This window comes from Phyllopteryx taeniolatus, chromosome 15 (assembly GCF_024500385.1).
Source record: "Phyllopteryx taeniolatus isolate TA_2022b chromosome 15, UOR_Ptae_1.2, whole genome shotgun sequence".
In the NCBI taxonomy this organism is placed as follows: Eukaryota; Metazoa; Chordata; class Actinopteri; order Syngnathiformes; family Syngnathidae; genus Phyllopteryx; species Phyllopteryx taeniolatus.
Genome location: NC_084516.1, coordinates 6,601,955 through 6,620,642, shown reverse-complemented (window position 1 = coordinate 6,620,642; position 18,688 = coordinate 6,601,955). Strand labels below are relative to the sequence as shown.

At 40.0% G+C, this 18,688-nt stretch overlaps 1 protein-coding gene across 1 annotated transcript; it reads right to left on the bottom strand.

Moving 5' to 3' along the window:
• Positions 1–1,427: 1,427 nt before the first annotated feature.
• traf2b (Tnf receptor-associated factor 2b) lies at positions 1,428–18,454 on the bottom strand. The gene is made up of 11 exons (XM_061800218.1): positions 18,122–18,454; positions 13,452–13,660; positions 12,357–12,435; positions 12,154–12,252; positions 6,522–6,683; positions 6,372–6,446; positions 6,160–6,234; positions 5,657–5,863; positions 4,178–4,481; positions 3,374–3,522; positions 1,428–2,623 (listed from the first exon to the last, which is right to left on the bottom strand). The coding sequence occupies exons 2-11, from the start codon at positions 13,625–13,627 to the stop codon at positions 2,405–2,407; spliced, it is 1,545 nt and encodes a 514-aa protein (XP_061656202.1). The 5' UTR covers positions 13,628–13,660; positions 18,122–18,454; the 3' UTR covers positions 1,428–2,404.
• Positions 18,455–18,688: the final 234 nt, after the last annotated feature.

Below are 18,688 nucleotides of genomic sequence, written 5' to 3'. Positions count from 1 at the left end.
AAATTTGACTCTTTATAAAGAATATATATTTTTTAAATATTACAATTATGAATTAATTTCAAATATTCATTTTAATAGTTGATTTTCTTAAACAATTATAAAACGGCATATATACAATTAAATTATATTTCAAAAATATTTGTAATCTTTAAAAAAAATTCATATAGTTCTATTAGTTCCTTTTATATATCTATATATATAATTTTGCTTTTTAAATTTTATAATTTAAAATACTAATTTTGATAGAATATTCTTTAAACAATAAAACATATTTAATATTTAAATTCAACCACAGTGGCACAAAGTTTGCAACGTTTGTCAATCATATTTCCTTATTGAAATAAACGGAAACCACATTAATCCGTTCAAGCATTAAAAAAAAGCTTTTGTACTGTTTTTAATAAGAAAAATAAATACAATAAAGACATAATTAAATAGAATGTAAATAAACAGTTTTTGCTCCAATTCAATGGAAATTGTGCTGCTCCTGCTGTGTGCGCCTTGGCCACCTGGGCAGTATAATGCAGACATAGTGACACGAAGAGTTTCACAACTGACTGAATAAACTGCAGTAAATTAGTCATTTTTCGCAAAGGATAAAGAATATATACGTGTCTGTGTTTTATATTGTCTGTCTACATGTGTATATATATTTAAAATCAATTATTTCATTCAGAAAACGTTTAAATTTTTAAAAGTATACTGTACATATATTGGTACTATATATTTGTACTCTATGATATATGTATACTGTACATAGTACTATATATTAGGAATCCCTCTCTCTCTCTCATGATTTTATTTGTTGTTTACTTTGTTGTAGAGCTATTTCTGTTGAGTCACAGCAGTTCCCACAAGGTGATACTTGTGAGTATTGATATTGAAATGGTAAATATGTCAAACATGTCATCATTGAAACGTCGTAACACGAGGTGGGAATGAGGCGACCTTATCTTAGTGTGGGGAACTGAAGGAGTTTCCCCTTTTCATGATTATGATGACTTGATGGTTTCAATGTGACATTTTGCACTTCGTTCCGCCTCAGGTCTCATGTTTATGGGAAGCACACTCACGCACAAGATACGGTGAGGAACATCACGACCATTGTAGGTCAGGGTGTGTTTTATTGCACCAAATGTCGATTCGTATACTGTATGTTGATCCTAAAACTGTGCGTTAAATGCTCTTAGGCTTTTATTTTAGAGGACGTGACACACACAAACCGATCAAGGTGCATTTGGGGCTCTTAACGTCTACACTAAACATATGGGAAAAAATGAGGCAAGAAAGGGTTACTAGTATACAGTTCAGGTTGCTTCTGTACTGTTGATTTTGGGCTTTTTCATAAGTCTCTCTTGTTTAGTGACACATGCGTGCACACACACAATGTTCTGATGCGTTGTGTTGCTTAATGATACAGCAAAGCATTGAAACCTGCTCACACTTTTGTTTTATGACTGTGACATGAATACAAACTGTAGTTTTCAACTTGCATACAGTGAAGAAATTAACAGATAAAATAATAATTAGCAATAGGATAGAAATAAGTGTGTATACACAGAATCTTTCAAAGGATCTGAAACAACAAAATCTTTTCTATTATATATTTTGAAATACATGACACCAAGCTATTAATTTAAACAAGTAGTAACATAGTATACAAGTCGGTAATAAGAGCCAATACAAGAGCCGCACACGTAATAATGATCATACTGTATGTACGTGTATTTTTTTATATAAACACGTATGATCATAGAATATTTGTTTGTAATATTTTACATATAAATTCCAAAGTATTTTTTTTTTTTTTTTACACAATTCAAAACATTTATATATTTTTAGAAATATTTTAAATAAGGTATATACACTCTCTTTGTCTGTCCGTCTGTCTCTCTCTCATACACACACACATTTGTATTTGAAATTATTTTGAAATGAAACATTTATATATTCGTGATCTATTTTAAATATTTTGAATTATATAAAAAAAACTTCAAAATTGACGTTAGAATTCTCTTCAAGAAATGCTTAATAACTGGAATTTATCTATGGAAAAAAATATGCAATCATTTTTGAGGTACAGGCGTGACACTGATTTAGCAATGTGTTTGTTATTTGATTAAATACAGCTCATGTATTGGCTCTTAACAGATGTGTTATGTATATGGAATAAATACAAGTTAACCAAACAGCAATGAACAGAGATTTTGTTTAGAAAAGCAAATAGTATGTGAAATATAATCAATAGCTGTATTATGTATTATTACTATATCCAATTATTATAATATTGTAGGCTCAAATAACAGCTAACTCAGTCAGCTGTGTGTATATAGTAAATAGAAATGCCAATAATCTATGTTGGTGTGAATGGTGCCTTTTGGTGGAAACTTCCGCAGTTTTCACCTCACAAGCCCGTCAGGTCCACGATGGCCTTGATGAAAATGGTGTTGTCGCGCAGGTACGGACTCTTCCCGGCCAGCTTCCCCAGCGGGCAGAAGAGCGGGCAGCCGCTGGCGATGTTCATCTCGCCCACGGGCCGCTGGAAGGACGTGGAGGTGACATCCGGACGGAAGGCGTCGATTATGTGCTCGCGGTTGTTCTGGTCCAGCAGCATCAGCGTCACCTGAACAACACGACGCGAGAGGACGAAGGGTCAAGTCGTTTTGCTTGTTTTTCTGGCCCGTTCGGAAGTAAGTCCGCATACGTGCGAGTCTTGGGTGAGTCTCACGGCTTCACCTTCAAATGTCAAGCAAGTCCCAAGTTACTGTGGCACAAATTTATATGATGTTAAATTATCTGTCTTCACGTGTTTGTGACGTTGGTGCTCAAATATCTGTTGTTTAAAGGTTTACAACGACTGCAAAATTGATGACAATTTCATTAGCCCGTCCATGGTATTTTGCAGTGTGTTAGCATTAAGCGAGCAGACTTTTGTAAGGCAAAGTTGTGTTGTTCACATTGATCTGATTGCATAATTAATGTAATTTTTTTTCTTGAACACTGAAAAAGTAGCATTTGTTGCCTGTCCCCGCTTCCTAAAATTGGGCTTTACCATGAGCAATAATCATTGAAATTCTTAAAAAATATATATATATTTGTTACCCCTTATGCCAACTATACCCAAAAAAAAACAATTTCGCATAGGTTGCAACTGCATACTTACTTTTACTGCCGAGCCCCGCAGATTGTACGACTTGACTCCTGACTTGCTTAACACGTGCCGACTTGACTTGAAATTCTGTGGTGACTCGACCTTCCTTGCTTGATTTTTGCCACAGTAACATTTGACTTAAAGGTCAAGACTTAAGACTTACTTCGGCGGACTTGCACGTATGTGACTCAGTATGTCCTCCGATTACATCTGCGGTCCTACCTTCTGGCTGAAGGGCCACTTGAGCAACGCGTCGCAGCGGCCCCGCATGACCACGAAGAAGAGCGACAGGTGCGTCCCCCGCCCCGTGCCGTCGCCGTTCAGGTACAAGCGCAGGCACATTTTGTAGCCGTACTTGCTGGAGTAGAACGCTGGTGACAGAAAAGATAAGAGAATTTAAACCGTGATAGCGAGCCTGAAACAAAGCCTCTCGAACGCTCCCTAAAGGACATAAAGGGTGGGGGCGGGGGGGTCTGGTGGAAATTCCCCACGTCCGCCGGCCAACACATGTAAGCACTGGCGGTCACTCGAGGCGGTGACGTGGCAACCGTCGAGCAGAAGCAAGAAACTGCTTAAGGGTTTGACAGACGACAACCGTGCCAAAACAAGTCTTGTCCACTTGCAAAAACAAATGTCCTAGTGAAGCCCACCGAGTCGCATTTCACTATTCACAAATTCATCTTTTAGTGGTTTTTTTTTTTGCTATTTGCTAAAACTCACCTATTCATTTTTTAGCACTATTTGTAATGGCCTAAGATGCTACAAGATGGAGCCAAAGCCAAGGATAACAGGGAAGAAGTAACGGGATCAAGAAACTACGTTGAAGTGATACAGCTCGACTGTTCTGAGATCTTTGTGTGTCGAGGAGGAGCTTAGGGTTTAGCCTGGGTTGCCGGCAGAAGTTAAGGAGAGTCTTCGCTTCGTGTGTATGTACTCGCTCTGCATTTTTGTTTCCACATCAAATCATCTGCTGGAAGACATTGCGATCGGATGCAACCGGTCCAGGGCGGAGACGGCGGTTCTCACCTGGCGAGAACATGGCGGGCGCCCGACCCGCCACCGAGTCGACCCTGCGGCGCGCAAAGTCCGAGATCTTCCAGACGAAGACGCCGTCGTAGGTACAGAACTGCAGTTCTCGCACCAGCTGCTCCGTCTCGGACAGCTGGAAGTCGCGCATGGCCAAGGCCCGCTCCACTTGCTGCACCTTGTTGTTCAGGTTCTCCAGCTTGTCCTGGTCCAGGCGGTGCTGGTGCGAGAAGGCCTCCAGCGTCACCGAGTTGCGCTCCACCTCGCGGTTCAGAACGCACACGATGTTCTCCAAGGCGCTCACCTGGACGGAACCGGAATGGAGCGGTGAACTTTGATCCATTGTGCACAACCCTACTTTGAAACCCTAACTCTGTTTTGAAACAATACTTTGAGACATTGACCCTATCTTGGAACCCTAACCCCTGTTTTAAAACCCTTATTAGAAACCCTAATTTGAAACACTAAGCCTGTCTTGAAATCCTACTTTGAAACCCTAACCCTATTTTAAAAACCCTACTTTGAACCCCTAACCCTACTTTAAAGCCCTACTTTGAAACCATAACCGTTTGTTGTTGTTGTTGTTTGGGCTTTTGAAATCTCCTGCTTTGATCTTTTCTTGCTGTTGATTTCCTCTTCCCCATCCGCGAGTCGATTTAAATCCTACGGAGTTAACTCTTGGTGCCGCGCCGGTCTCTTGATTTTCCCCCTTAATTCCTCAGCAGCATCCCGCTCATCAAAGGTGTTGTAATCACCAAATAAACTAAATGATTAAATCACTTACTGTTTGAAATTCGCTTCGTTTCTCTCCTCGGAGTACGTCAAGTTTACTTCTCAGAAAATGTGCCTGTGTCAGATTGCTATGTTTGCTCGTATATTCGAACGATGAAGGGAACTGCGCATTCATTTGTTTTGACCGGAACTACTTGATATGTTCGAAGGGTGAACATTATGGAATTTTCTGAGCCAATTAGAATCGAGTATTTACCAATAGCATGGTATAATACTGTGTGTTCTCACACAAACATTGAACATGAATATTTTGCGATGCAATAATTTCCATTTTTCATACTTTTCCAGACCTGGAGTTTTATGACTTTTCCAAACTTTCCATACTTTCGTAGGAACCTTGGAGGAAAAAGTCCTAAAATTACATAACTCAATATTTTTGGGTTAAAAGTCATGAGAATTTTTTTTATGACATGAGAATAAAGTAGTCTTTTGTGTGTGTATTTTTGAAATAAATATGTAATGCTATGAGATTAAAGTAATATAAAGTATATTTTTACTAACCATCCTAAAATTACACAAGTTGAAATATTCAGACATATTTTTATTATGAGGGGGGGAAAAAAAATCAGTTTCTGTGCGAAACTGTGATTATTGATTCATCGTCTTGAAACAAGTGAGACGGCAAACGCGCTTTACGAAAGAAGACCCGACGTCAGCCGTGTTGCCGAGCTGCATCGGCGGACTCACCTTCTTGTCCCTGACCGCGGGCGGCACGGGGGACGAGGCTCCCTCCTCAGGAGCCCTGTACAGGCCCAGACCCGAGTCTTCTTGCCACTCGCCGGGGACCGGGGCCTCTGTGCCGGGCCGGGCCACCGACAGAACCAAGGGCAGCAGCATGCGTAGGTGCTCCATGACGCTGCTGTGCTCGTGGTCGCTCAGCTTGCCGTTGTCCAGCTGAAAATTTCACAAAAAAGGCCATAACAAAAATAGGACGCTAAGCTAAGCTAACCGCCCAGCTTGTCACTCAACATGGCACCTTTTAAATACTCGTCTAAATCAAATTTCACTTTCGATTTTGACATTTAGGTGACAATCCATTATTGTACTCCGCACGCTTCCTGATCCGCCAGTGCAACAAGTGGGCCAACTCCCGGAAAGTAAATCATGCTTTCGCTCGGGTGCCACTGCATCTATTTTTGATGAAGTTCTTGTACTGGTGTACTTCATTTTGTGGCCTTTGAGGGACTCACCACAAACTTGCAGCCAACTTCGCTAAAGGGGCAGGCAGTCTTGGATTTGGCACAGGATCGAACGTGATCGTTGAACTGGTGGCGGAACAGATAAAGCTTATGGTGTGTTATCGGCGACCTCAGATAGACGTTAAAAGATTAGATCAAACCAGTCCGTTGGCACACTTCAAGTATTATCACTTTTTCTTTCATTTTCAACATGTCCCGCTCACCTTTTCTCTCGGGATCTTCTTTTTGCCACACTCTTTGCACTGCAAGGGGAACTTGAGGCACACTTCATCATGCGCCTGGAAAACAACAAAGTCACAATGTTCATTTACCACCAAAAGCATGCGAGCCCGAGCGGACCAACCGAGGCTCACCTTGATGTCTTTAAAGCTGCACGACACTTTGCAGTATTTACAGTTGAGCATTCGGGCCTCGCACTCCCTCTCGTTGTGTCGCTCCATCTCCGAGCGCAACAGGAAGGCCTGGCAGGCCTCGCACTGCACGCGCTCCAGGTCGCAGGAGCCTTCATGCTGCGTCTGCAACGAGACAAAACTTTGTCAGTGATTGGTCTCCTGTTCCCCATTGGAAGTAATGTAAATACTAATCCAGGGCTGCAGCTATTGACTATTCTACCAATTATCCCATCGATTAATCGCATAATAGGATTAAAATTGAGTTTGCATTATCAAACACAATAACATGTGCGTGTGAGGTGCAGGTATTATTTTGTCCACTTTGGGTCACCATCCTCACATTGACCATTGTAACATCTGTGACTTTTTGTGTGAGGCTAAAAGGCAGTGCCTGGGCTGGTGAGTGACGTGGGTGTCAGTCAGCAAATGAGAGTTTAGAGTTGGCGGGCTGTGACAGGCTGGCTAACCTTTAGTTGTGGTACACATTGAACTTGATCTTCCTTGTTAACTCATTTAATCCCAGCCATTTTTCAAAAGAGAACCCCCATCAGTACCAGCTATTTTAGAGGATTTTGACCGATCTTTCAAGGCACACAGAATATTGTGTTCTATGGCTATATAAACATGGCAAAAAAATGATCGTCGCGAAACTTTTGCGTCGATTTATTTTTTTTATTTTATTTTTTGTTCAATGAATCGTCAGTGTTCATGAATGCGTCTACCGTTATCGTCACACTTTTCCTTCGGTACCCTTCTGTTGTGGCCTCACAAAAAAAGATATTCTCACATCTTTGGAGTTAACCCACTAAGACACCTACTGAACTGAAGTCTCATGAGATTTGCAGACATCACATAGGATCTTGTGGCCTCTTGCTGCCAAGAAAATATTTTAAAGAACTTCGTGTATAGGCAATCAAAAACCTTTTTTCTCAATTACTTGCACATTTTCTGCTATTCGCGACAGGGCTCGATCCCCAGACGAGTCACTTTTTTTTCACTAATCAGCAGAAGTGAAACCATAAATGTGACATCTCGAGACCGGGGCGGGGTTTTTTTCAGTCAGTCTGAAGGAAGATCAATTTGCAGTCGTTGAGGTTGTGAAATGCTTTTCAGTTCCTCCATTGTCAAAATTCAAACGCTCAAAAACAAAAAAAAAGACCTTCAGCAAGCATCCAACCTGCAAGTGTGTCGCTTTTTATATAGCTTTTGGGTATACTGTGGCTCCATAGTCACAGCATTCTCGAATTCACCTATTTGATTTGGGAGGGGTTTGGGCTTGTCTACATTATTTGTGGAAAAAGTTGCCTATTTGTCTGATTTTTTTAAATTACATTTTTATGGCAAAATACTATCTACACTATGTTTGGAAGCTTTTGAAACACTATGAGCCTCTTCCCAAGTGTTTCTGCAACAATATTAAGAGTCACCCAATGCTTTTTTTTTTCCCCCAACTCAACTGTTCTGGTTCTCTTAGCACACTCGTTTTGTATCCCAAAAGAGCGTGATACCATTCGTGGTTAGGCCATGCCTCACCCAAACAAATGTAAATATCTGACAAATATAACCCAAGTGCACTTAAAATGCTGTTTTTAAATGCCGATTTAATTTATTAAGGGGGAAAAAAAACTATTCAAAGTGACCTGGTCCTGTGTGAAAAAGTAATTCCACCCTTTGTTAAGTCATGCATTAATTGTGAGTAATCACAATTGCTGCGATCGGCTGGCGACCAGTTCAGGGTGTACCCCGCCTTTTGCCTTAACTGAGATAGGCTCCAGCACTGATCACACCTAAGCCTGATTAGCTCCAGACCTGTTTGATCGAGAAATCACTGAAACAGAACCTCTCGGACAAAATCAAGTTGGACAAAAGATCTTAAAAAAGCTGCAACAAAATTACACGAGAAGTCAAGAAATAAAGTAATTGACATTATCAGTCTGGAAAGGGTTACAAAAGGCATTTCTAAAGTTTTAGGATTCTAGCGAACCATTGGGAGAGCCATTATCCTCACATGGAGAAAGCATGCAACAGTGCTGAACCTTCCCAGGAGTGGCCGGCCTACAAAGATTACCCCAAGAGAACGGCAATGACTAATCCAGAGGGCCATAAAGGAATGCAGCACAATTTCCAAAGAACTGCAGGCCTCCCTTGCCTCAGTCAAGGTCAGTGTTCATGTCACACCAATAAGGAAGAGACAGCATCCGTGGCAGAGTTCCAAGGTGACCAAAAAGGCTCTTACTTTTGGAAAAAAAAAACATCTGAATGAGTTCCAAGACTTTTGGGAGAATTTTATGTGGACTGGAGATGAAAGTTGAGCTTTTTGGAAGGTGTGTGTCTCTTTACATTGGGCGTAAATGTAGCACGGCATTTCAGAAAAAGAACATCCTACCAACAGTCAAACATGGTGGTGGTAGTGCGATGGTCTGGGCCTGCTTTTCTCCTTCAGGGCTTGGACAACTTGCTGTGATTGATGGAACCATAAATTCTGCTCTTGAACAGAAAATCCTGAGGGAGAATATTCAGCCATCATTATGTTTTCACAGGGCCAGGTAACTTGAGTAGTTTTTTTCTCTTAATAATGAAATCACCATTTAAAACCGCATTTTAAGTTCACTTGGGTTATATTTGTCTGATATCTACATTTGTTTGATGATCATAAACATTAAAGTGGGGAAACTATGCCAAAATATAAGAATTTGAGAAGGGAGCCAATACTTTTTCATGGCACTGTATCTTCTAAGTTTGAGGCGTGACCTAACCACAAATGGTATCACACCCTTTTGGAACACAAAACGACGGTCGTTAAGATGCATTGGAACGAGGCCCCTGCCCGCCAAAGAATGATGAAAAGAGTCCTGTTTTTCTTTGAGTGGCAGGTAGAAAGCTGAGTCTTGACCTGAAGAGTTCATCCATCTGTGTTGTGACATGTACTTGCTCAGTGGCTCCTTGGTTTACAAGTATATACATAAGAGAAGTGCAAAATGTCTTAAAAGACGACCAGAACAATCCAGTTGCATTCAATGCTCTGAGTATGCAATGACCTGGATGAATGACAATATTCACAGGTATGTCACTGGCATGAAATGCACAATGAGGCAAAGATCAGTCAGTGAGCTGTTTTTTGGAGGCGGAACACAGGGTGCGGCCAAAGTGGCACTTTCGAAGAATGAATGAAGTACACGCCCAATTCTCTACTACTTCATTCACCGCAGCTGCAATGCCAATCAAAAAATATTTTGCACGTCTTTATTACCAATGAATGCATAATCAAGCCAGTGAAAGAGAACAAAACAATACACGCATTTTAATCACCACTATGTACTTTCATTAAATATAATTGGAGTGGCATGCGAGCTTACATCAGCGTCTAATAAAAGGTTTTGTGATGCTCTTCCAGGCTTTCACAGCAGCCTCTTCCAGCTTGTTATGCAAACTTTCTCCGTTCAGTCTCCTCTTTGACGGGTAATAATGCATGCTCTGTAGGGTTAAAGGCTGGAGATCGACTTAGTGATGTCTGTGGGTCACAGGTTTGATGCAGTTATTTCAAGCAAAAGGATTATCACTAAATATCGTCTTATTCACTTTAATCTAGTTTACGTCTCTTTAAATACTTTTACTCACCTACAAATGTGTATAAATGTATAAATAAAGCAATCTTCTAAGTTGTGTATCCAGATGTAAATGCCTGGAAATAAAAAAAACTGAAATGTTGGTCTCATGTCATATTCATCTTTTGATGTCAAACGTGAATGTTTTCACTCAACAGCAAAAGTAGCGTGAACGTGAGAATTATTGGACATACTGTTCCAATACTTTTGGAGGGCAGTGTACTTTATTTAAAAGTAAATAATATGTCACAACTGCAGGGGAAGCCTCGGGGTAAATTAATGTTGTTGTTTTTTTTGCATCCCTGATCAGATAATTTTGAGAAACCATAATTAGGATCTGCTATCCAGTCAGATAAAGTACAACATTCTAATTAATTACAAATTTAGAACATTGAACATACCTGTATTAAGAAAGGGTATTCATATTTTTTGTCAATAAAACTATGAATATATCCAATAACGCAATATTTTACAGTCTTTTATGTCTGGCAAAAAAAAAAAAAAAAAAGCTTATGAATAATTTGCTTCACGAGATTTTTGTTTTTGGAAATACAAAATAAAATACACGAGGGAGAGAGCATTTCATCTGTGCAATTTTAAAAGAAAGTAAAACTCAGGAACTTAAAAAAAATCCAACATTAAGTATACAAATGCTTAAAATATATAATAATAATAATAAACATTTGTTTGATTGTTGCTTCATAATTATAACCATTTGTAACCTGAAACAAACAAAAATATCAATAAAGGGGTGGGGCCAAGGATGGGGACGGGGCTTCTCCAAGGGAACGCTTCGCTCATAAATGACTGGTGACGCCGTGAAGGAAGCAGCTGTCCCACCATCGCAGGTAGGCTCGTTCTTTCTCGCTTTTGACTTCTCACTTTTGAGAAAAATGGAAGTGAATGTGTGAAAAAAACCAAAAAAGAGGCCAAAGTCTGCCCTGACGACACTCTTGTCCCAGAGAGCATGAGAACTGTGCAACTTTGCTCGCAAAAATCCTCACAAAAAAAAAACAGCACAGAAAATGATTGGAAAACATTCCATGAACAGAAAATATAGGGTGCTCCAAAAACTCTTAAGATCAAATGATCCAGCAACGTGTGTAAAAACCAACTAAATTCAGTCTTAAACTTAAAATTAAGTTTGTTAGTTTCAAGTTGTTGTTTCCCCCCCCCCCCAGGCTGAAGAATGACATTCACTAGCAATGAAAACGCATCATCTATGTTTGAAAATACTGGAAACCAGTCAAACGAGAGGGTGCATTTTTTGAGGAAATTCAATCAAAATATACGAACTGGAAAGCAGATATGCATAGCGCCCCAAAGATTCAAAGTTGAAGTTGAAAAGGAAAACGTGTGTCACGTCACAGCATATCGAACACATATCGAAGTGTTGAGAAATCAGAAAATCAATATCTGTTATTATTTTACAACATTAAGCCTATTTTATTTAGCTTAGGACATGTAGTTACTCAAGATAGTCATTTCAAATTAGGCAAATTGTTTTGGGGAACACCACAACTTTTTTAAGCGCGGTTGAAACCCACACTTGCAAAAGAGTGCAAAAGCGAGACGATTTCCTGCTATCATTTGGTGTTACTTCGTGTTTAGCCCCACACGCACGCCACTTCCTCCCACAAAGTACAAAGGCAAGAATTTGCACAACACAAAAAACAAATGAACTAAAGCCCTAATCTCCTGAATTACCAAACGGTACTTCATCATAAAACAAAAGTGCAGAGACCTTCTATCAGCAGGTTATGTGAGCTCCTATTGTTTTTTTTTGTCCTCTCAGTGCTGGTACTTTCCCAGTGAGTTGTTTTGCCGGTTAAAAGCGGGACTTTCCAGGCAAGCATGTTAAGTTTCACTTCCTGTTTCACAGCCATCAAGACTTTGAAGAATGCGGGGTGGTTACTTGAGCACCTCGAAATACAACCGTCTTTGTGCTCAGATACAATTAAAAAAAAACATTTCAAATCAATCCTCACCTCGTATTCTTTAATGGATCCTTTCCAGCTGCAACCCGCGTTCAAACACTGCGCAGGCAGGCTTGCTATTTCTCGGCCGGCCGCGTTGTCCGGAAAGGCCTGGCGGAAAGTGAACAAACAAGCTGAAAACATCCCCTCATTACAAGGAGAAGAGGAAGGAGTCTCACTGGACAACAACGCTGTCCACATTCTTTAGCGCTTGCCTCGCCAATGTTGAGGATGGAGGTGGGCTCCTCATAGATCTTTTCCTGCCGGCAGGCCTCGCACGGCTTTGGACCGGAACTGACAAAAGGAAAGGCCAAAATAGGTGTGCCATTTTACAATTAAAAAGAACAAAACCCAGTAGTCAAGTCAAAATTACAGTGCATATTTGTATGAAAAACACTGCTACGCCACAAATATAAAACGATAAAATTAAAAAACAGTAAGTACGAGTAAGTCAGCATGCCTTCCTATGCAGCATGACCATTGCGCAAACTAGTTTATTACTCACAATGAGTTTAACCTAGAAAAGCAGAGGACTCCCTGTGTCACCATATTTTTTATAGTTTTTTTTTCTATCCAATAAATTACACTTTTCATTTTTCAGGAATAAAAATGAAGGCTTCTTAACAGTGAGCACCATCTGGGATTGATGTTTTAGTAAATGATTATCCTGCTATGCCATCATTTTTTTCTTCATGTATGTTCAGTCTAACGGGAGTATTATATATTATAGTAATATATATTACACAATTTTGTCATACAATGCTCAACTGAACGACAATAATTGAACATGAAACAAGCTTGCGTCAGTGTATCACGTCACACGCTGATACTAGAGTAGGGTGTAGCATTGTATTAAAAACTGTGGAACTAAACACACCCATATGGAATATATGCCACCTGACATTTACAAGGAAATAGTAAAAATATATATAATAATAAGAATAGAATACAGAATACTGCAGGCAATAAATTAACTGGTCTCCTACTAGCTACTTTTGACACCAAGGAATCCACCAATTCTGTGATGCATTCAAGACTCTAATCAGACAGACTTGAATGAGATTGAAAAAATAACCAGAAAACAAAAAGAGAACCACTTCAAACGTGAGTCAGCGTGATGGTCACGTCTTGCAAGTCATTGACACTAAATCAGTAATGTCATGGGACAGATGAGTCTGCATAACACGATTAGTCTTGGGAGTAAGAAGGAAAAAAATGCCCAAAGAGAGGCTAGTGCATTTAGCTCAAAGGATGCAGTAATGCAGTAAGTGACAATGGAGTGAGGGGTGGTCGGAGGACCTGCAGTCTACCTGGTGAGCTGCTTGAAGCAGTGTACGCAGAAGCGGTGGCCGCACTGAGCCTGGACAGGCTTCCTGAGGACCTGGAGACACTGCTGACATTTGTACTTATTCTCCATGGGCACCGACAGCACACTGTGGGGAATCCCTGGTAAAGAGTTGACGGTCTCCAACCACACTCGCGCCATTCTTCCCCATTAAACTGGTGCGTGTCAAGGAGTCTGGTTCACAACAACAAAATCATGGAATCTTAATGGGGACATATTATGGAAAAGTTACTTTTTAATTGCTTTAATACAAATACTGGGGTCTCTGGAACCAAGTACCATTTTCATGAGTTGCCTATTTTGAAAAATACATCTGTAAGCAAGCAAGTTCAGAATTTTGACAGATTGTGAGATCACAGTCTAGCAAATTTACATAACACCGCCCCCGTACCGATTCTCCACCCAAGACTTGGCAGCTCGGCTGACCGAAGTCTAGTATGTCTGCCATTTTCTTTGCTCGTAAGCAACTACGGGGGGGGGGGGGGGGGGGGGTCGTTGTTTTATGACGCTCCCAACATACAACGTTTCGATGTTACAAACTGCGCACAATGAACTGTGGCGTAAAGATACCCGATCACGAGGCCCAAGAAGGCTCGCTCAGTTACTGTACAGTACTTACTGTTTTGCATTTGATTCTTTTATATTACTGACCTAGAAGAGTTTTTCATACTGTTGACTGCGTTAGCATAGGCTAGCGTGTACGGCGGGCGTTAGGTGAAACTAACCTTTTCTGACGTCTTATCTAAGCTCTGCATATTAAGTTCAGTTATCACTCATCAAGAGTGTGAAGGACGCTCATATCACTTGTTTGATAGTCATCAAGAGAACATAACGTCAGAGTGGTTTGTGGCTACAAGTCACGACATCTATTCTGCATGTACTAAAGTTAACATACTTCCCAAAGTAGCACTACTGAAATTAATAGCACAGGCGGTAAACTCCAGCGCCATCGTCAACAACAGCTAGGCTTTACACGATCAGGATTTTTGGGGCCGAGTTTAAAAAAAACGATCACCGATCCGATCACAAGATGGAGCAATGTGTCTATTTAAATGACTTGTTTATTTACTTCCATGCTAAAAAAAATTATATTTACAATAAATAATGTATCTTTGTTCATCTATTTATGCCAGTGAGGCATAGTGACAGACAGAACAAATAAATGCTCTTCTATTAGATGGCAGGAAGTACATACAGTAATTAATGTATCCACTTTTTGTGACATTTTTGTTTGTTGGTCTGCCGTGAGATTTTTCAATTGTAAAATATGTGCCTTTGGCTCCATAAAGGTTGGAAATCACTGCTCTAGTCAGGTCATGTATTCTAATCAGTCAGGTCAAATCAACATTACAACATGACAGAAATAATGCGTGCTAACTTACTGTATTTAAATTACTTTATTGTAATTAAATTACTTCACGCACACCGAAACTTTAGAACATGACTCGACAGAACGCCGGCATGTTTACGTGCAACCGTTAGTGCTAGCACTAGCTTACTAGGCTACATAACGTTTTGTTGCCTGCTTGCGAACCGTATCGTATTAAAAGTACGGGAACATACCTCAAGCAATCCTTGAATTAAAGTCCTCTCCTGAGCACCGGTGACCACCAACACACCTTTTGTTCTTATAATACACACGACGCGATCGATTGTTGTTGTTGTGGCCGTGGTAACGGGTGTATTCGGTCACGTTTGAGTTGACAAGATAAAGCCCAGTGATCATAAAAAACGGCATGCGGTGGTATGGGAATACAAGTTTTTATTGCAGTAGTCTGACATAGTTAAATCATGAAAGACCAAATTTGTCTTGTATTCTGATCCACGCAGTACGTGTTGTCTGTCTCAGACGTGTTGTCTGTCCCACACTGTTGATGTATTTTTTCCTTATTATTACTTTATTGGCGGTCAGATATTTACGGTACTATGTCAAAAGACACACAACAAGGCTAAAAATAAACTAGCTTTTCGATTCAAAATATACCGTACACAATGGCGATGCGGAGTAAATATCTTTTGCGGAGAGGCAAATTATGACATTAAAGCCAGTCAGCATAAAATGCCAATTATCGGCCGATCAGATCAGTGTAAAGTCTTACGCAATTCCAAGGCTGTTAGGATACATTTTGTCCTAACTGCAGAGACGATGATGTCGCAACGTCCTCCTTGTGGGGAAATCAAAGTGCATTGCAATTGTGGTTAACAACGAGGAATTAGTGCATTACCTAATCATTTTGCGCAATCTTGACAGTCTAAGTGTTAGTTGCTAGCGCCACCTTGAGGGCCGCAAAAGACTTTCAGGTATACCTCTGTGGGCCACGAGGGCCATATAGTTGAGACATGAGAGATGTAACAGATATGCAGCATAGGTATGAAAATCAAGGGCAAAAGCTTGCCACAATTTTTAAAGAGTAACCAAAAAAGTAATAATAAACACATGCAGGGGCAATTATGTAATCTGGTGGGGTGAATATTAGGGTTCCCACACAGAACATATTAGCTACAGGTGACAAGAAGTGTAACTGCCTTACAATCTAGCCACAAGCCTAGTCTGTGGACAAACACAGTGCAGCTCAACTTCCAAAGTTGCCCCCGAGCAGAAACTTTTTTTGGACCCCTTATTTGGCTAAGACACCTAGTTTAAATTTTTTGAAAAAAATCTCATGGCAGACCACTGAACGAAAATGTCACAAAAAGAATGAATACTGAAAAAACGATGATCTTTTGTCAATTTACTCAAATTTATTTTGCTCAGTGTGAAATTTGGGCCTCTTTAATTGAACATTAAGCTAATATTCTGTTATGAATGGCAACAGGTGGATACTCAGGTTTATTGTAACTTCTACCATCTAATGAAAGAGCATTTAATTATTCCCCGTCACTAATACCATGTTGACGGCATAGATAGATGAACAAAGATGTATTTGAGATTAATAAATAATTTTCACACAAATTATGTGAAATTGAATAACCTCTCAAAGCACACTTGTGTTCCATGACACCCTGCACTAGTTCACAGTATTGCTCTGCAAAACGAACACCTTCCAGTTTAATCTCCATTATGTGTGTGTATCAGGCATAAAGGGAAAGGTGTTCTGATGGAGACTTGATCAGATGATTCAACTTCACCGTGAAGCCATGTTTATCACAGGGGATACACAATAGGCGAAAATCTGTCAAACCGAGAGAGGGGTGCGGATGGAGGTTTCGTTCCACGTAATTATTTGTCGAACGGCGCACATAAATGTGTTTCAATCACAACTTGTGTGTGGGTGTTCTTTCCAGTAAACGAGCAGATGTCTTCATCATCATCACACACATCATGGTTAGATCAATAATATAGAAAAAAAAAAAAAACAGGTGCTATGTAGGCTTCACACAGCTGCAAACGAATGAAGGGAGTGCACATCATTTATAAGGTGTGAGTTGTGCTGAAATGACAGGTTCAACAATAATAAAATTATTATGAGTCACAGAAAAATATACGCGCAAGGTACGGACTTTCTGGTTTTCTGGCATTGTCAGAAAAATTTTAATTTCATCATTTGGGAAATATGCAGGGTAGCTTAATGGGGTTTTGTTGCTCTTTCAAAAGAAGGGAAGCTGACTTAGAAGAGGGCGTTGAGTAGAACAGTAAAATGCATTATTATCATAGCAGCTGTCACACAGGATATATACAGTACATCCTATTTTTCAAAGTCAAACTTCCCTAAGCAAAGTTTATTATGATCATACGAGGCGTATCCTGATGAATCATCATTTTGGTGACTTATATGTCAAAGGTCTGAACATTTCTTTAAGGATGAAATAGAAATACTATTTAAGCATTGTTTACAGAGCTCCACTAGAAATTCACCTTTTAAAATAAAAACTCCCAGTTTTGTTAGAAAATGTTTCTAATATTTTGTTACACCTAGGAAGAAACATAATCTCACTAATTTGTGCATGTGCTCCTAATAAAGTCCTAATAGTCTCTTTATGTGACTCATATGTGCATAGATTCATCGATTAACCCTTTTTTCTGCCTAAGAGCCCAAATAGAAAAAGTGATTACTCCTCCAGGATCAAAACTTATTAAAACCCATCAGGTATTGCCATAACGTTGACATATGCTGTCCATAGACATTATGACAACAAACATACCCACTCCTAAGAAAGTGTTTTTACAACAACAAAAATGACCTGGAGAAATTCGTCTTGACTGCATGCAACAGTCTTGCACAGGTTGGAGGACAGTTTCACAACATGATGGCAAATGCCAGATAAGAAATTGCAAGTAACAAATTAACTCTGCTGCTGGTACACACACACACACACACACACACACAAAACCACAACAAACAAACAAAAACGAGTACAGCCATAGCACATGAACAAATCCACAAAGCATGACACCAGGATCCAAATGTGTTTTCTACAGTCTAAAAGAGTCTGACCCAACTAGACTGTCGTGTACATTAGTCCAAAGACCTTAGAGAAAAAAAACAAAAACAAAAAAAAAACATTAACTGGAGAGGCAGTTGTATCTAGAAAGAGAGCTAGCTCTCTTTTTAGATATTTGTGCCATACTGTTGCTCCTCTGTCACAATGCGGCGCTTCAAAAATGAAACAAAAAAAAAAAGGCACTTTACTCACCGAGTTGTCGGGGCGGCTCACTTAAACCGACACACTCGGTATTTGAACACGGAGTCCAAACTCACTCAGAGTCCACCCCACACCCACACCAACGTCACGTAGCACACCCGAACTTAAGTCATTTGCGTTTTCGAGTCCTCTCCTAGTGTAGCGCTTGTAAACCAAGGCTTTCTAGTCAAAGGGTGTATGTTTAGGATCACTATTTGTCATCATTATTATTATTACATTTCTTTTTGCTAACGTATCAGCGTCGTGTCGTTGAGAAAAAAATCAACAGGACTTCCCGGCGTGACGTCACACACTTATTTTTGTTACACTTCACGTCGCTGCCAGTAAATCGGTGTTAAAATATGTTGCCACGTTTTTTTTCTTTTTTTTTTTTTTTTTACTGTCAGTATTTTGACGGTTGCATGTGGCGTTAACATCACATTTAACATCACAACCGCAAACAGGTAAGAGGACGAAAGTGCGTCTCCCGTGCACACCACACAGTATAACAGCTCTAAATCGTACGTTAACGGTGACGCCATATTGGATATGGAAAAGTGGAATACAGGGATGGGAACA

Bases quoted from the DNA above. Each gene is read 5' to 3' on its own strand.
- traf2b (XM_061800218.1), bottom strand. From the start codon at position 13,627: ATGGCGCGAGTGTGGTTGGAGACCGTCAACTCTTTACCAGGGATTCCC. The intron at 6,447-6,521 runs GTGAGCCTCGGT...GTTGTTTTCCAG, and splicing joins GCAGCTTTAAAGACATCAAG to GCGCATGATGAAGTGTGCCT. The intron at 5,864-6,159 runs GTGAGTCCCTCA...TGAAATTTTCAG, and splicing joins AAGTTGGCTGCAAGTTTGTG to CTGGACAACGGCAAGCTGAG.